General features: G+C 46.4%; 1 protein-coding gene across 8 annotated transcripts in view; it reads left to right on the forward strand.

The window, feature by feature from the left end:
- Positions 1–6,104: 6,104 nt before the first annotated feature.
- LOC104150259 (zinc finger protein 608) overlaps positions 6,105–16,956 on the forward strand; it is an 87,819-nt gene continuing 76,967 nt past the window's right edge. For 2 of the 8 annotated variants that reach the window (XM_068925207.1, XM_068925204.1), the window contains exons 1-2: positions 7,953–8,610; positions 9,208–10,615. In XM_068925207.1, the coding sequence (XP_068781308.1) occupies positions 9,728–10,615 (888 nt within the window). In that variant the 5' untranslated portion in view covers positions 7,953–8,610; positions 9,208–9,727. Of the gene's footprint in view, positions 6,386–7,952; positions 8,611–9,207; positions 10,616–16,956 lie in introns of those variants that run through there. The other 6 variants (XM_068925200.1, XM_068925201.1, XM_068925203.1 and 3 more) reach the window with 6 other exon arrangements.

A 16,956-nucleotide genomic window follows, 5' to 3' on the forward strand; every position in this document is an offset into this window, starting at 1 on the left:
CACGTACTTCATTTATTACTATGTCTCTCACCCTGATTATCAAGATCTCAAGCATTCGTCTTGTCCTAGAGCGTTTCCTTTCTCCTTCCACACCTCTGCAGTCTTTAAATCTACAGTTGTCAACTCCCAAGCACGTTCCGATAACTTCTTTGGTGAGTTTTCAGCGTCATTCCTCTTCCAACTTCCTTCTGTCAAAAATGAAGCAGCGTGTTGCCTCGTTCCTCCTAACTGTGGCCGTGGCAACTTTCACAGATTCATTCCTCATTTTGCCAGCCAGTGCACACACTGCCTCTTCGTCATCATTACCTTACTCCTAATATACTATCTGATTTTATCTCTGGCTCGTTCCAGCTGCTTATCCAGCGTCAGACCTCTGCCTAGTCTCTCTCCTTTTCACATTGGACAACAAATCCCTCTCACCCCAGCTTCCACTGCAGACTGCTTCTGCCTAATTGACTATTTCTCTGCAAATTCCATTTCAAGACTCATCTTCTCTCTCCCTGGCCTATGACTCCTAGCCTTCTCTCTAATAAAACAATCTAATCCTATTCCCCAAACCTCAGTTTCATTTCCTCATGCTCATTTGTTCTCTTTGAAAATCTGAAGTATGGCACCCAGCCACTGGCCTTTTGTACGTTTTTCACCTTAGCACTACTATAATGTGGATGCTGCCCAGATAAAATACTGTACCTTCATCCATCATTTGTATTACAAATTATAATTGACTGTGAAACGTTATGCTAGTTTGTATGAAAGAAGCTGTAAAAAAATATATTGTGTAATAGACTATTAAGGCTATGACAAAAGGCTGTAACAGATTTTAACATGTCGCCTGTTTCTCATCTCGCACAGTCTATTAAGCAAGAAATACACGTTTTTTAGTAGTATCTGAATGTTTACACAACACACTACATAAATAAATAATCTGTTGTTTAAATTACTGGGCAGAAATTGAGTGTCTCTTTTGCAAACTGAAGGCTATACCCGTGTCTAGGTCAAAGGTTTGTAGTTCAAATTCTACAGCAGGATTTCACGGAGCTGCTAAGTTAAGAGATGGGAAAGACTTAGTAGGTCATTCAGTCCATTCTAATGCCAAAATAGACTCATTCCCCATAGTACATTTTTAATGCTTTTTCCAGCCTAGTTTTAAAGTCCCAAGCAATGGGACTTAACAACTTCCTTTGGGACCTTATTTATTTCACTGATTAGCACATTTTACTGTTAGGATTTTTTTTTAGCTTAAACTTTTTCTTTCTTGTTTTATCCTCCTTGCTCTTAGAAAGGCAGGTTCTGTCCTGTCTACCTTTTGCACTCTCTATCTTCAAATACACACACACACACACACACAGACACACACAGAGTCTTTCATAAATCATTCCCTCTAATTGCCAGGTCATTTTTTGTTGCTCTTCTATAACCACCACAGTGGTACTTTGTTTCCATATATAACATATATCTGTGTGCTGAACCATGACAGATACTGACCTTTAGATTAGATATCCAACCGAGAGTTCTTGTGAGTATGCAGATGGATGTAAAGGAGTCTATGGACTGCTCTAAAGAAAACATTGTTAGCGTTGCCTTTCAGAAAAAGTAGTATCTAACATAAGTACTTGCCATGTGTATAATGACTCGCCTGCATGTTTGTATCACCAGTTCCCACAGTCCAGTCTATGGACCGTTGGCAGTCTGCAGAGCCATAATAAAGGAACCACAGCTAATTTGCAGAGCCAGTAATGTTTGCCCACATCAGTTAAAAGTTAGATCCTAAGACTGCAGGATAGGCGACAATAAATTTGGGGGGTTTTGCTAATTTGCTAATCAGATTTTTTTTTTCGAGCAGTATTAGAGTTTCCAGTGTACTGCTTTCAAGACTGCTGTGCGCAACCTTGTGCTTTGCAAAAATGTTACATACAAGAGAAATGCTATTCTCTGTCTAGCAAATTAACCGGACAACTAAATCCTCAAGAGAAGTAGAATTTTTGTTCTCTCTTTAGTGCAAAGGTAAAGAAAGAAGAATGCTGGTTTAATCACTGTGGACGTGCCACGTTTACTATAGAGATTGCCAGCACATACATGCGCATCTCCACTCGCCCAACATGAAATTGAGGAACAAAGGGTGCAGTTGGAAGACATCTCCCGAGGAAAAGTAATGAAGACCCAGCTGGAAATGACGGTGAGACTATCTGGCACTTTGAAACATGAATACATTGAACACCACTGATTTTAAAGTTGGTCCTTTCCGCGGGATACGAGTAAGAACTAAAGCAGCAGCCCTTCCAAAAGGTGTCCGCTGGGAAAACTTGACTTGACCCTACGTCTGCCCCGTGAACGTTGCCGAAGGACGCAGGGGCCGGGGGCGGCGGGAGTATTAAGTGCAACCGGGCGGCGGCGCGGAGCCGGGCGCGGAGCCGGGCGCGGAGCCGGGCGCGGAGCGGCCGCCGAACCCCCGCGGCCAGGCTCAGCCAATGAGGAGGCGGGAAAGCACATTTCCCTCGTGGTGATTGGCTGCTGTGCCCGGCCCCGGCCCCGGCCCCGGCCCCGGCCCCGGCCCCGCGGGCGAGGCGGGCAGCGGGGAAGCGACTTTCCGCTGCTCTGCTTCTCGCTAAACGTTCTCGGACCGATGGCACTGATTTTATCTGGTTGCACAGGCTGTTCTGGGAGGAGGGAAAAGGAGCGTTTGCTCCTGACAAGCGTGTTTTTTAAACCGTCGAGGAGTGTAAGATAAGAGCCTCGCGTTGCTTTTGCTAAAAATAGGCGTTTGCTGGTAATTTTTCTTAGCGTATATGGTGCGAGTGTCTGGCAAGATAAAAGAAAAAAAAAAGCCTGAGGCTTTCTTTGAGATTATTAGCGGTCTGCAGCTGCATTAATTAGAAAGGGATTTCCCATTTTAGACAAACATCACTAATTTATTGGCCTTCTGTCTGTCTTGTAAAACGTACACGAGTACGAAGTTGTAATTGAATTTGGCGAGCAGGCAGAAATTAATGAAGGCAAAAAAGCCACTAAATCATACAACGGGCGTTGGCTTCCTTTCGAAATAAGGACATTTCCACCCTGACGAGAAGTTACGAGTTAAGTAGTCTTTTTGCAGCTGCTTATGGGAGGTGACTGCTGCAGATGCACCCTCAGGCCTGTGAGCGGGCTTGCTCTGATTTCTGCCTCAGCAATAGGTAAATGAAAGCCGCTCTTCACTAATCAATGCAGTACATTGGACAGCCTCTTTTGCTGTATAGACCTATGCAAAAGCCAGAAGGGAGAGGGGAAGGGGGTCTCTCTTCTGAGGATCGTGATCTAAGGAAGTGCGTGAAGATATTTTACCCAGGAATTGGCGGCTGCGGTTGCAAAAAGGCTCCTTCACTGACCGTTGCTTTGAGGAATTAAAAGGATGGTGTAGTGCAGATAAAGCAGAGGCATTTTTGCAGTCTCTCCCAGTGACCGTTCCTTGGCTGGTTAACAGACCAGCTATTCAGAAGCAATTTTCTTTGGGCTGAAATTATGTGCTGACCGTAGCAGATCACTTCCCATAATAACCCTTCCCCCACCCAATGCTAAATACAATCTGTCTCCTACTCACTGTATAATAATGTGAAAATGACTGTAATTTTGCAGGCGAGAAGCAGCCCAAAGTGAAACGTGTCTAAACAGAGGTCGATTTTGAGAGATCAGGGATATTACCTAAATCTGGAAAATACATATTGTTAAAAAAAAAAAAAAAGCAACAGTCACGGGCAACTAAGCAGCATAAAAAGTAAGCCTGGTGTCGCTGATGTTAAAAATCCTCGCTAACCACCCAGCAACATCACCTCAGAGTTACCCTGGCGAGCCTGCCATTTGCGGTACCCTGTAGCTTGTTCCCCTCGCGTGGCGAAGGCCTTGGCGCAAGCGGCCATCCCCCATACGGGGATCAGCGTCACCGGCCCGCGTGCGGACCCTGCGCCCCCCGCGAACGAGCCTTGGCCGGTCGCAGGCCCAGGCCGTCGCCTAGGCCAGGCCAGCCAGCTTCTCGGGCAGCGTTTTTTTGTTGTCCTAAACACCAGCCGTGTTGGTTTTCTTTTCGTAATCACTGAAAAATTTAACGTGATCAAGGGCCTGTCTGGCAACGGGAGTTATCGGTGCTAATAAGCCCTTGGTTATCAGCCCCGAGGAGGGAGTGTTTCTACCCCAGAAGGGGAGCGTGGATTGCTCTGGGTGATTTCCAAGCGCCCCCAGCACCCGCTGGCTGCCCCACAGCCTTTGCCCTGGGGCTGGGGTGACCCTTAGCTGGGGTCCAGGGGCAGCGGGTGCCTCCCGAGGGCCCTCTGGCTGTGGGGGGCGGGGGGGGGGCAGCGAGGCACAGCGCCACGGGGCCGCTTGGCCCCCCCAAAACCGTGTCGTTTTCCCCCGTGCCCCTGCAGCAAGCAGGTTTAGGTGGTTTTCCCGCTCGGCGCATCCTCCGCTAATCACGCCTTTGATGGAAAGTGTGTAACGCGGGGACGCTAATGCCCATAATTTGCTCAGCTGGATGAAATCCAAAGGTGTATTTTGTCACACTGTCATGTGCGCGCGGGGGACACTGTAAACGCCGCGCTGCGACTTCTCTCCGGAAACCATGACTCGGGCAACGCTTGCGTTTTGGCGAGAAAAATATCCCCCACACACACTTATCGATTTTCACAGGGAGATCATTGAGAGCGAAATTTAAAAAAAGAAAAGAAAAGAATCCCCCCCCCTCCCCGTGCCTCCGTATGACAAATAAAGGGGGCCGAGCCCCCCCCCCCCGGCCTGCCGCGCGGGCGCGGCGGTTAAGGCCGTTGGAGAGGGCGGCGCGCGGGCACCAACGGCCGCCGCCGGCGCGAGGCAGGGGCAGCACCAGCGGGGACAGGGACGGCGGCAGGTCCCCGCCCCACGTGTCCCGGGTGGCACCGGCGGCGGGGAGCGGGACAAGGACAGGGCCGTGTCCCCGCCCCACGTGTCCCGGGTGGCGGGGAGGGGGGGTGCACACGTGGCCCCGGGCCCGCCCCCGCGGCGCGCGAAGGGTTAAGCGCAATTTGCAGTGCTGTAGCGTAATGGCTCCCAACCTAAACAAAAGGAATGATTAAGGGGGATATTTTCGAGCTACACAAAGCCCGATAGGGAAGATTTGTGTTACTAATTCCTGTGAAAGGATGTTCACGTGGTAGTTATATGGTCGCTTGCATTCACAGTTCGGTGCTTGCAGCAGTAAATCAGGAGGCTGGAAACAAAAGGGTTATTTTCTGCTCCCCCTCCTCCTGCAAATAAATAAATAAATAAATATATAAAGCCCGACCTGCCTAACTTAAGCCATATTGTAAAAATGATCATGCAATAAAATAGGTGTGGAGGGGAGCGGGGTGAAGCTAAGAAATAGGGCTGATGTGCGCAGGCTGCAGTACCTCGGTGTCTCTCAGAGCAGAGGTGGGGGGGGGCCTGCCGTGCCCTGAACCTCCCTTCAGCCCCTTCCTTCAGACACTGTTTGCTTTTCTCCTTCGCTAAGCACGAAAATAATCGCACATGTGTACTGCCAGCCCTCTCTCGCTGGGTTCAAGCTGTTATAATTTTGAATGAGGGGGCATTTAAAAATTATGAGTGAGACTCTAAATTGCCTCTTTGAAACCGGCACAGAAAAATCATTCATCATCGCTTCGAAAACTGCCCTGAAATTAAATTAAAATGAAATGAAGGAGTCTTCCTCCCAACGTGTGAGTCTTGGCAGAGCTGCTCTCCACCTTGGTTTTCCCTTTTTTTTTCCCCCCTCCTCCCTCTCTCTCTCTCTCTCTTTTAAGCACTATGTAGGCTAATGCCGTAATTGAAATGGGAAACATGATTTGTATCTCGCTGCAGCAGGAGGCTGCCTACTGTAGCACTGGGGGTAGTCGGAGGGTTGCAGAACGCGGGGCTGTGTGTGTGTGTGTGTGTGTGTGTGTCACCCCCGCCGGCAGGCAGGAGGAGCGGCGGGCCAATCAGAGGGCCCGGTTTCATAAAAGCTGGTCTCTGATTGGCCGCGTGGGGAAGGGCATTGGGAACAAAGAAAAGTCCCTTTCAGGTAGGGAGCCGGAGCCGGCTCCCGCTGCCCCTCCTCCGCTGCCGGCCGCGGCCGCTGCCGTCGAGGCAGCTTGTTGTGTAGTGTGTGTGTGTACATGTGTGTGTGCGCAGGGGGATTCTGATTTTGTTTTTGGTTTTTGTTTTTTTTTTTGGTGGTTGTTGTTGTTTTGATTTCGTTTTAAGAAAGGAAGGTTCATGGTATCTGGTGCTCTCTTCTTCCACACACAATAAATCTGTTGAAGACATTAGATTTTTTTTTTTCCAAAAATAAAAAGCGGCTGCAACAAAAACACACTCAATGCAGTTAGAAGGAAAAGGTCAACTCGATCCAATACAGATCGTAAGTACGGTTGCGTGGTGTGTCTATAGCACTTAGAGGGGATTTTTTTTCTTTCATGGAAAGGGGAGCGTTAAAGAGTTTTGGGCGTTGAAATAACTAGGGTTTGGCGGGGGGGTAAAAAAAGAAAATCCCACAGGCAGGAGGATGAGGGGAAATAAGAGGGTGAAAGCACTGTAGTCACACAAACCATACTTGACGGTGCACTCGGGGGGCGTTACAGCATAGTGCCTTTTTGGGGGGTTTTAACTAACCAAGAGGGAAAAATAAAAGTGACACAATTACAGACCAGCCTGCATCCTTCCCCCCCCCCCCCCCGCCTTAGCCCTCCAAGACCGAGTAACTTGTTAATAGGAGTGATGGGGTTCAGACAGATCCCGGTGGCACAGGAGGTTATTTCTCCTGTCACATGTGAATGCAAGAAATGTGAGGCTGAAGCCGGGGCGGGGGGGGGGGGCAGCGCCCATTTGTTCCTGGTGCCGTGAGCGTTTCCTGCCGACATCTCCCACCACGCCAGCCCCCAGCAGACACGGTGGAGGGGCTGGCTGGGGGCTATCAAACGGCCAGCCGCCGCCGAGAGGACCTGCACACCTCGAAATAATTCTTCTCTCCCCCCGCCCCCCCCCAAAAAAAATCTCCTCTCTCGAAACTACTACAAATTGCAGATAAGTCGAGGAAAGGTTTATAAGGGGTCTGAAACATACGCCTTTGCCATGGCGTTCAGCCTCTCCCCCCCCAAACTTCAGGGATCCCCTTGGCTGAGGAAAACGCTTCACCTCTGTGACTGGTGCCGGTGACGGGGGGGGGGGGGGGGGGGGGGAAGCGAGAGCTAGACCTTAGGGGCTCCGTAGTGTGTGTGTGAGTGTGTGTGTTTTAAAGAGCAGATCAGTATTTGCTGGATACGCTTGTCACCCATTTTTGTTCTCACGACAACCAATTGAGCCCGTGAGCCTCACGTGATGCGAGAGGCCTGAACTGTAACGGAACCGCCGCTCCTCGGGGGTTGGCGGTTGCTGGCGCGGCCGCCCCTCCCCCCTTCCCCCCCCCCCCCCGCCCGCCGCCACCGGCAATTCATTACGGCTTTTAGCTTCCCAACGCCGGCTAATTAAAAATACTAAGCTAACGCTCCGAGCCCGTCTGACTTACGGGGGAAGAAGGGGGAAGGAGGGCTGGTGGACGAAGTGGGGGGAGAAAAGAAATGGACTGCAAGGTTTGCTGAGACAAAGCCGGGGGGGGGGGGGGTGGGAAGCGATCTGTCCTGAAAAAGGGTCGTCTGTTTTATCTCTTTGGACTCTAATTACTGAATTACTTACCACATGACTGATTAGCCCAAGCTCCCTTTTTTTTTTAATTAATTTTTTCTATTTAATCTGGTCTGTGCATATTTTTTTTTCAACGTTTATTTGCAGAGAAAAAAAACTGTTCCCCCCCCCCCCCCCGCATCCTATCCTTGGGAAAATTTACTTCATTTGAGAGCACGCTCTCCTTCCTCCACTCCCACAAAATGTTTTGATAACCGGTTTATCAGATCAGTGATTCCCCCCCTCCCGCTCCTCCTCCTCGGCCCCCCCTCCCCCTCCGTTTCCCCTCAAGTTAGTTCAAGAAATCAGATCTGTCAGGACGGGCGAAAAAAATGCCACTTCCCAACTAACAGGCGGAATCCAGCCCAGATTTTCAGTCCTTTCTTCTTCTTTTTTTCCTTCCTCCCTTTCACTAATTTATCCCGATGTTAGCACATTCTGTCTTGTAACACCCGGACGCCTGTAGGTTTGTTTCATGGGATCATTACTTACTGATCGGGATGGCTCCGAGGGCCGGGGCTGAAGACGGAGTGTGAAGTTGGGGAAACATTTTTAAAAATTGCTCTGATGATTGTTACCGCTCGGTGCTTATCCAGGGAAGCAAACAAACAAAAAACCCGGTCCTCGATGCTTCTGTTGTGAGTGTGAGAAATGACCTACCAGCTTGTAAAGTTGTGAGGAGCAGCGGTTTTTTTTTTTTTAAAGCGAGGAGGAAAAAACAAAACAAACAAAAAAGGACTTCTGATCCGTGTGCCAAAGTAGGGGGAGATATGTTATTGACCGATTTATACTGGCTGAGATGTTACTTGCTTTCTACTTCTTGATCACTTGCTCTTTAAGTAAAATGAGGCACAGAGTTGTTGCTGAGACGAGTGGGAACAGCATTTTGATTTGCTGGTTTAATTAAAAAATGATAAAGGATTAAAGGTAAGCAATATGCATATATTATATATATGTATGAATATTTCAGCAGTCGACTGTAAAAGGGAGAGATCCCTTTAAAAATCGTTTTAACTAAGCTTTGTCAAACACACACTCATTTGCGGTCACTGAGGCCACCTTGGTGCAGATCACTTAAAGTGTATGTCTTAATCAGTTTCCTGTACAGTCAGTAATGCTATATTTAACAGACCTAACAATTGTGTGACCTAGGAGTACATTAGAACTGCTTTTAGCACTGTTAGCTTGAGTGTATTTTTAAGAGAAAGAAGACTTCTTAATTTCTTTTTCTTTTTCTTTTTTTTTTTTTTTACCTGTGGAGTTTAATGATTTTCAGTGAACGTTTGTATATGTAGGTTGCTGGCTTTTAATAGAAGCTGTATTGTGTCAGGGAAAATTAGGTTTCCCACTTCCCTCCGTTCTCTCCCCCCCTCACCCCCCCTCCCCAAAAGATTAAGTAGAAAAAGAGGTAAAGATAATACAGGAAAGTCACAAAACTTCAAGGGTCTGGTTTAAAGCCACAAAATCCATGGAATGCACTGAAGAGTGAATCTGTGTCCTTCCTTTTCTCCCTTTTGTGCCTAGGTGGTGGTCCAGGGGGTTAGATTACAACATGTGCTCCAGCAGCTAGGCACGAGTCCTAAATCTGTATTTCCTGAGCTTTGTGGATTTAAATCATGTAGTTAAATTTTTGTTCTTTTTTTTTTCTTCTTTTTTTGGACATGACTTTTTAAGAGAGATCGTGGATGTTGGGATACAACTAGATTCAAGATGCTCACTATAAAAGCATCACAGCCATTGCCTCCAGTTTAACAAACTTAAAAGCAAACAAACCCGTGGAAATATTGAATGATTTCGCTCCCCCTACCTTGCCCCCTTTTTATTAACCGTATTATATCTGGTAACACCCAGACAAGAAATATTCGACTTTTCCCCTCCTCACAGGAAAAGGTGGACGTGGACTGCAGGGTATAAACCTAGACATACCTGGGGGAGGAAGACAAGAAGAGTTAAATTTTAAAAAGCCCAACGGAGATAAACGAATGTCCCCACATCTCCAAAGGAAAGTTCATCGGATTTTTATTCTAGAGATCTCATCTTCAGGATGTCAGTGAACACTTCCACTGCAGGAAAAGGTGTGGATCCAAACGCGGTTGATACTTATGACAGTGGCGATGATTGGGAAATCGGGGTTGGGAATTTAATAATCGATTTGGACGCCGATTTGGAAAAGGACAGACAGAAATTTGAGATGAATAATTCCACGAACACCAGCAGCAGCAGCAACACCAGCTCCAAGGATTGCGGGGGTCTGGCTTCCAGTGGGGCTAATGCTACCTCAGCCTTAGCTGATGGCCTAAAATTTGCTTCTGTTCAGCCCTCTGCTCCCCAGGGGAATTCCTCTCACAAAGAGACTAGCAAATCAAAAGTGAAAAGGAGTAAAACTTCTAAGGATGCTAATAAATCTCTGCCTTCTGCTGCCTTGTATGGGATTCCTGAGATCAGCAGTGCTGGCAAGAGGCAGGAAGTCCAAGGGCGCCCTGGAGAGGCAACTGGCATGAATTCAGCACTGGGTCAAAGTGTGAGCAGTAACCCAAACGGCAATAATAACAACACCAGCAACAACAACACTATTGCCTCTTGTGGGAAAAACAAAGAGGAGAAACCAGGTAAAAACCAGGGCAGCAGAGGCTCCAAGCGGGATAAGGATGCAGGGAAATCCAGGAAGGACAAGCAGCATGACCTGCAGCAGGGCCACCCCAACGGCAGTGGGGGTGGCAGCAGCCAAGCTCCCCCTGGGCACCTGTATGGCTACGGGGCCAAGGGAGGCGGTGGTGGGAGCAGCAGCCCCTTCCACTGCGCCTCCTCCGCCGTGGGGGAGGTGAGCAAAAGTACCCCGGATTCAGGGTTAATGGGGAACTCTATTTTGGTAAAGAAGGAAGAGGAGGAGGAGGAGAGCCACAGGCGAATCAAGAAATTGAAAACAGAAAAGGTAGGACAAGCTCCTCTCCACCACCTCTCTTCTGTGTCTCCCTGTGTCTATGATAAACTTCCCACAACTGTGTGCTTGGCTCCTGTTGTTATCTCTGTTGTGTATGTGACATGCATCTGTTCTTCTTCTAAACCCCAAACCCCTCTCCCTAGGCAGAAGACAGCACGTTTTGAGTGTGCTGCTTTTCCTTTTGATTTCCTCTCCCCGTCCCCAGACCTGGAGAATGTTTCTGTTTCGTGTTGTGTGCCTCTCTTGATTTCGTTCACCCGAAAGGACAAAACCCCGAGATGACCCTGACTGAGCTGTCTCTGGTTTTAGCAGCGAGCAGCGCTGTTGGTACCGGTGGGATGGCACGTGTTGTCAGGCTGGAGGTTTGTGTGTTTGTCTAGGGGGCTGTGCAGCTCAGGCTCCACCAGTAGCGGGTCTTGGAGTTGTATGTATTGACCCCTTCCTATGACACCGGCCGATATTCGCAGCCGTTCGTCTCCCAGGCTGCAAAGGGACTGTCCCTCCCTTCTGCCTGACCCCCCCCGCTTTGGAGTCCTGACTGCGCTTGGGCGAAGAGAGGCATCAGCTGAGACCTGGGCTCTGCCACTCCCCTTGGCGGAGATGCGGGACGCTCGTCGTACGGGGGACTCTTGTGGCGGTACAGCAGCCCAGAGGCCCCGAAAGCTGGTGTGGAGATGGGGAAGGAGTGAGCCAGCAGGCAGGCGGTGCCTCTAGTCCTCCTGGAAGGAGGAGGCTGGGAGGAGGGGAATGCACCTTGTACTGAGCTATGCGTGCAAAACAGCTTGCAGAACAGTTTGTCTCCTGTCTGGGGAGCTTTCTTATCTGAGCCCTGTGGGTTCTTGGATGTGAACTGCTTGTTTGCTGAGTGGTTGAAATGTATGAAAGAAATCAAATAGGGGTGTGTGTTTTTCTTGCTTTCTATTAATGTGGCAAGGATGCTTTCTGGCAGAGTAAATGGCCTTGTGTTTTTAGGGAAGGGCGGAGGGAGAGTTTGCCTTTTGTTACCGCTCATTGAGGCAGGTTCTGGTGTCATCAGGAACTGTTCGTCCAAAGGGCAGGCGGCTGCTTCTCCAGGATCGCGGGGGCTAGTTTTGGCCCAGGACTACGAGGCAGATGAAGTCTACAGGTTGCTACACCAAGAGAACCTAGTCTACCTGAAAAGTAACGCAAAAACTACCCACCTCCAAATGAGCAATGTCAGGGCGTTAGATTGCGGCTCGATTGTCTGCTGTTGGTCTCAAATTACCTACTTTTACAGCTGCCCTGAGTGAATGTTCAGTGATGGCAAAACTTTTGGGTCGGCGTCAACTGTACGGAGTGGTCTGCGAGTGTCTGGGAGGGCAGAAGATCTCAGGGAAAAGTTACGCCTTGTTATGACCTCTTACTGGCTTTTTGCTTTTCAGTGATGTTGAAGGTTGTGTAATTATTCAGTAGACTTTTTAAGGATTAGATTTGGGTGTCTGTGACATGAAATGTTTGTTAAGAAAGCGAAGATAATTTCAAGGGCTTGTGGTCAAGGCAAGGAGTGAATTAAATTTCGTATTGTGTGCCTATTATTGCTTTTAAGATAGCGTTATCTACAGATGAATTTGAATGAGCCTTGTGCCCTTTTCTAAACGCAGATGCGGAAAAAAAACCCAGATTGCTTTAATTCATGGGGATATGTTTGCACTTTGATTTATGAAAGCTGCGCTCGCTGCGGAAAGGTGTCCTAAAATCCCATGGTCTCTTTATTAACTTAGTACAGTAGGCATTTACTTTTGTTGCCAATAGTCTTCAAATTGCAGTTCTCTAATCTGCTTTAACTATCTAGATAAATTGCCCTAATCCGGTCTTCACAATGGCTGTGGTTAAAGAGTCAGAGCCATTTGATTGGATTCAGTGGCTGCCTGGAATGTGGGAGGTACTGCCCTTTTGCAACCCCCTTAGCCTTTTAATCTTTCAGCCAAATGTTCACATTCAACAATTTTGTTTAGCTGGCAATCTGAACATTTCAGTATCTCAAAGGCTGCTGTCATGGCAACAGAGATTAGAGAGTGGTGTGGTTTCTCCAGTTTTTGTGTTCTTTTCCCTCTCTAGTCACACAGGAAATTGTATGAAGAATTCATACACATGCGAGTAGTCGTACATGCAATGTCAATCGGATCAGATGTAAATTGAGAGCAAACACGTATGGAGTGGTTCAGAGGCGGCAGCGCACTTTGTGTTGTAGTTGTTGCTTCTCCGGGAGGTTTGCAGCTTGCATTTCCAGTAACAGCCACTGCTGTTGGCACACAGTGACTTTAATATAGGCTTCGCCCATTAGAGTCGTGCAGCGTTGGCCATTGTCTGGCACAATGGTGTGCTCGCTTGCTGTCTTAAATACCATCTCGCAGCGTTTCTCTTCCTAAAGAATGTTCCTTTCTAGCCATATGATAATAATGAAGCTCCTTGCTGACAGCAGTTGCAACTTTAAACCCAGCCTGTGGTATTATTAGCGAAACTTAAAATGTCTTATGCTTGTTGTTTTGGCTTCCCCCCTCCCTCAAATATTTAATAATCATTATGATTTTTTTAAAAGGATTTTAGATTCATTAAAGTGTTCTTGTGTTGACTGTTTACACGCTAGGTGTGCGATAACTTGCACAAAGCACCTTTGTGTCTGTAGAGGAATATATAATTTTCAAGCCTGCATGTTTAAATCAGTTTCCAGTTGTCTTAATGTTCATGAAAGACACGTCTCGTGAATTTGTGTGCTTTCTTGCTTGATACAAGTGAGTTAACGCCTACCGATTCAAAACCTGAGGGTTTTTTGTATGTGGTGTGGAATATAATATTGCATTTGTTTACTATTTGTGAAAAGCTTGGAGCAGATTCCCAAGAGTTGTAGTCACTGTTTAATTTTCACAGCATGCCTCAGTGTCTATTTTTGGTCTATTTATTCTGTTTCCTTGCTGCAGAAAGTCATGTAAAACACGATAAATTGGATCTTATGAAGCCTAATTAAATCAATGACTGTGTTCTGCTGGTTCTTTTATGCAGAAACCACAAGTATGTTGTAAAAGTCGCCACTCCCCTAATATGTGGATAAAGTCAAAGCATGCTGTAATTCTAAGATGTTTGAGCTATATTCGTGCAGCCCGTTTTGTGGTTAAGCCACCAGTGACATGTCTGAATAAGTAGCTTTGACAGGTATGCTAACCACTCCTAAGATTTTTGGTGTTAAAACCTGTCTCCATTCCTCATCCACACTTTTTTTAGCACAGTTACTGAGGGTTTGTCAGCATGAACTCTTCATCTTTTGCAATGCTCTTGTAATTTTAACAGCTGTTACGTTGAAAAGCGTTCAGATTGTCTACACAGTTTTCCTTTGTGTGTTACAGGAAGAGTTTGGGATTTAAGGGCTCACTTCACTCTGAGATATGGAAAGGTTATATTTGGTGTATGAAAATGTGTGTGTTTAAGTGGAAATAATGCAGAAGGCTGAAGCTGTAAGGCAGAGCTGTAAAAACTCTGGTTGCAGTTTTAAAATGAATCCGTCTAGTAATATTCCAGGATGGAATTTATTTCTTTTGTATTAGTTTATTGTTTTTCATTAAGGCTGCATTTCATGCCTGAAAGTTGTCTTCAATAAATTATAGCGTGTTGGCGGGTATTGCTTATTTTGTTCTTCACTTTTTATAGCAGGACTGAGGGTGTTTTACACTTCGTCAGGAAATTCTGTGCGCCTTTTACCTATTGATGCAAGTCATTTAAGTACGTGCTGTGATTAATGATGCTGTGGAGATATGCTTTTCATGTACTTTTCTCGCTGGCCTTGGGTGTAGTTTATTCACTGTGAAATAAAAGGGCAGGGGGGGTCACTTGCTGTAATTACAGAACAAAGTCTATTGTTGTTTGACAGCAAACTGTTTTGAAAGCTACATAAGGGATTTAGCTGTTAAAAACATTGATAACTATGGGTGTCTAACAATAAGCGCAGCTCAAGGTTCTTAAAGTTCTGTAGTGTTGTCTAGTAGTGTGACGGAGCTTTTGGAGCTGGGTGAAGAGGTGTTGCCCTTTGGCCGAAGGAAAGCTTTTGGCCTGAACCTGCTGACCCCTGCGAATGTGTGTGACCGGGAGCTGCCATTGAATTCCTGTGCAAGAGCGAGAGTTAGCCTTAACGCAATGGAGGCCGCTCTAGAACACGCGCGCAGCCAAGCATCGCCGGTGATAAGCTGATTCAGAACTACTGGGAAAAATATTTCACTTTGGGCATCAGTAATTTTACAATTTTAATAACTTCATAAATACCCAGTAAAAAGGAGAGGATTGATTGTCCAGATGTCATGAGGTTAAGCACGTTCTCCATGTTAAAGGGCTTTGCTGCAAGATTGTTTTAATTACAGTTATATAAAAACTTGTTTTTCCAAAGTAGCATTTTATAGTCCAATAAATGAAATGTATGTTAAAAGTGCTAAGCAAAATCTCCCGTAACCACAGAGGTGTTCAATAACCAAACTCAAGTAACGTGGAAAGTACCATCTGTTCCTAGTTTTCAACATAAAAACAGGAATTGAATGGCTGTGATTTGCTCATACTGTTTGACTCTCGTTCTTTTTTTATTATTATCATTATTTAAAAAAGTTCACCTGGCACTTTATAGAAGCTTTCTGAAATGCAATAATACGGGGGAGACTGTGAAAACACATGTTCATACATACATTTAACCGGTTCCACTTTCATTTAAAGAGATTTCCAGAAGCTCAGTCATTGAAGAATTTATAATAGTGAATCACCTCCTGCAGGCAAACACAATGAGGGTCAGTTCTTCAAAGATCTTACTATTTAGCTAGAACCTGAATTATTCTGTCAGTTTTTCCCGGAGAGGTAAAAGAAAGAAAGGAAGAAAGAGAGAAAGAAAAAGACTCTCAAAGGATAACTTTAGCAAGCTCTTATCAGTCACCTAATTGTATATGATAAAACCATTGACTAAAATTTGCCATGCAGAGACTTTTCTGCTCTTCAGAGAAGCGTTCTAGAATTGTTGAAAGCTGGAAAATTATTCTTTTAAAGGTAACTTAAGTTCTGAACTGTTAGGCAATGAGATTTTTGGCTGCAGCCTATGAGCCCTGGATAAAACGCCATCCGGCCTTTGTTTGAGGTCTTTTATTGAAGCTAATGACTGGTCTTGTGCCGCCCTGAGATAAATGACATTATCTCTGAGTGGTCTGACAGGAAACAGACATGTTAATGGTGAAGCTGCGGGGAGGATCTGCTCCAGTTCTGACAAAAGAGTAAAGCCCGGACCCCTGGTTGCGATCATTAACACATAATGCATTCCTGCTTCTCCTGCGAGGGCCTGGGTAATTGGAAAGCTATTTTATCAACAACAACTTAAATCATAAGTCTGCAATGTGACGTTTCTCTTGCATGCTAGAACTTTTTTTTTTTTTTTTTTTGCATAAGAAATGTGTTATTTGGTTTTTAAAAGGTGTTAGCTCAAGGCTGCCCATGCTGAGGTTCTGTGGCCTGCTTGCTCTTAATTGAGCACATCCTTTGGCTGTTGAATGCAGTGTTCCCCTCCGTTTGGTCTGTGTTGTCTGTGGGATTTGCATTTGTAAAAGTAGGCTGTTTACTTCAGTGAGAGCAGGATTTGTCCTGTGCTTGCTTTGTAAGACAGATGGATTAAAAAAAAAGAAACAGCAGAAAGCTATGCTTCCTTAGATGAGACTGTTGAGGGGACAGTGGGACATAATGGTACCCATTACAAATTAAAAACCTGACATGGTAGAGGGCTTTGCAGCTCAGCATCTATTTCTCCCTATTAGCACTTCGCTCACCGTGTCCAGAAAGTCCGTGAGCGTATTCCATGCCAGCGAGCCCAAGGGTTGGCTGCTCCCAGTGGCGTGTTTTTACACTCCCTACTTGCTGCGGTCTGTATGGGGAGCCTCCGGATCTCAGAACGCTTGCATGCATCCTGCTGCCTTCGTTTGCTTGTCCAGGTTGTTTCAAGACCTTGGTCCAGTTGAGAGCTAGACTGGAGGACACTTGTAAGCGTCCGCTTGTTAAAATCCAGGGAGAGAGGTAGCAGAGCAGGTGATCTGAGATGTTCTTGAAATTGTATCAAGCGTGGGGTTAATCTTAAGCACAGAATTGTATTGTGGCACCCTTTTTTCCTCTCTGAAGCCACTAAGATGGCTCATGTATCCAGGAACCACACATGGGATTAAAGGTCACAGAGCATGGTCTGTGACATACTAGATCAGAAGACTAGTCTGGAGAGAGAACATAAAGAAATGGAGTTGGGAGACCTAGGCCAAATATGTTTAGAATTAGAGGTGCCTTCCAAAAGCCTAATGTATGAGTGGCGT

The sequence above is a fragment of the Struthio camelus genome, chromosome W (genome assembly GCF_040807025.1).
Source record: "Struthio camelus isolate bStrCam1 chromosome W, bStrCam1.hap1, whole genome shotgun sequence".
Taxonomy (NCBI): Eukaryota; Metazoa; Chordata; class Aves; order Struthioniformes; family Struthionidae; genus Struthio; species Struthio camelus.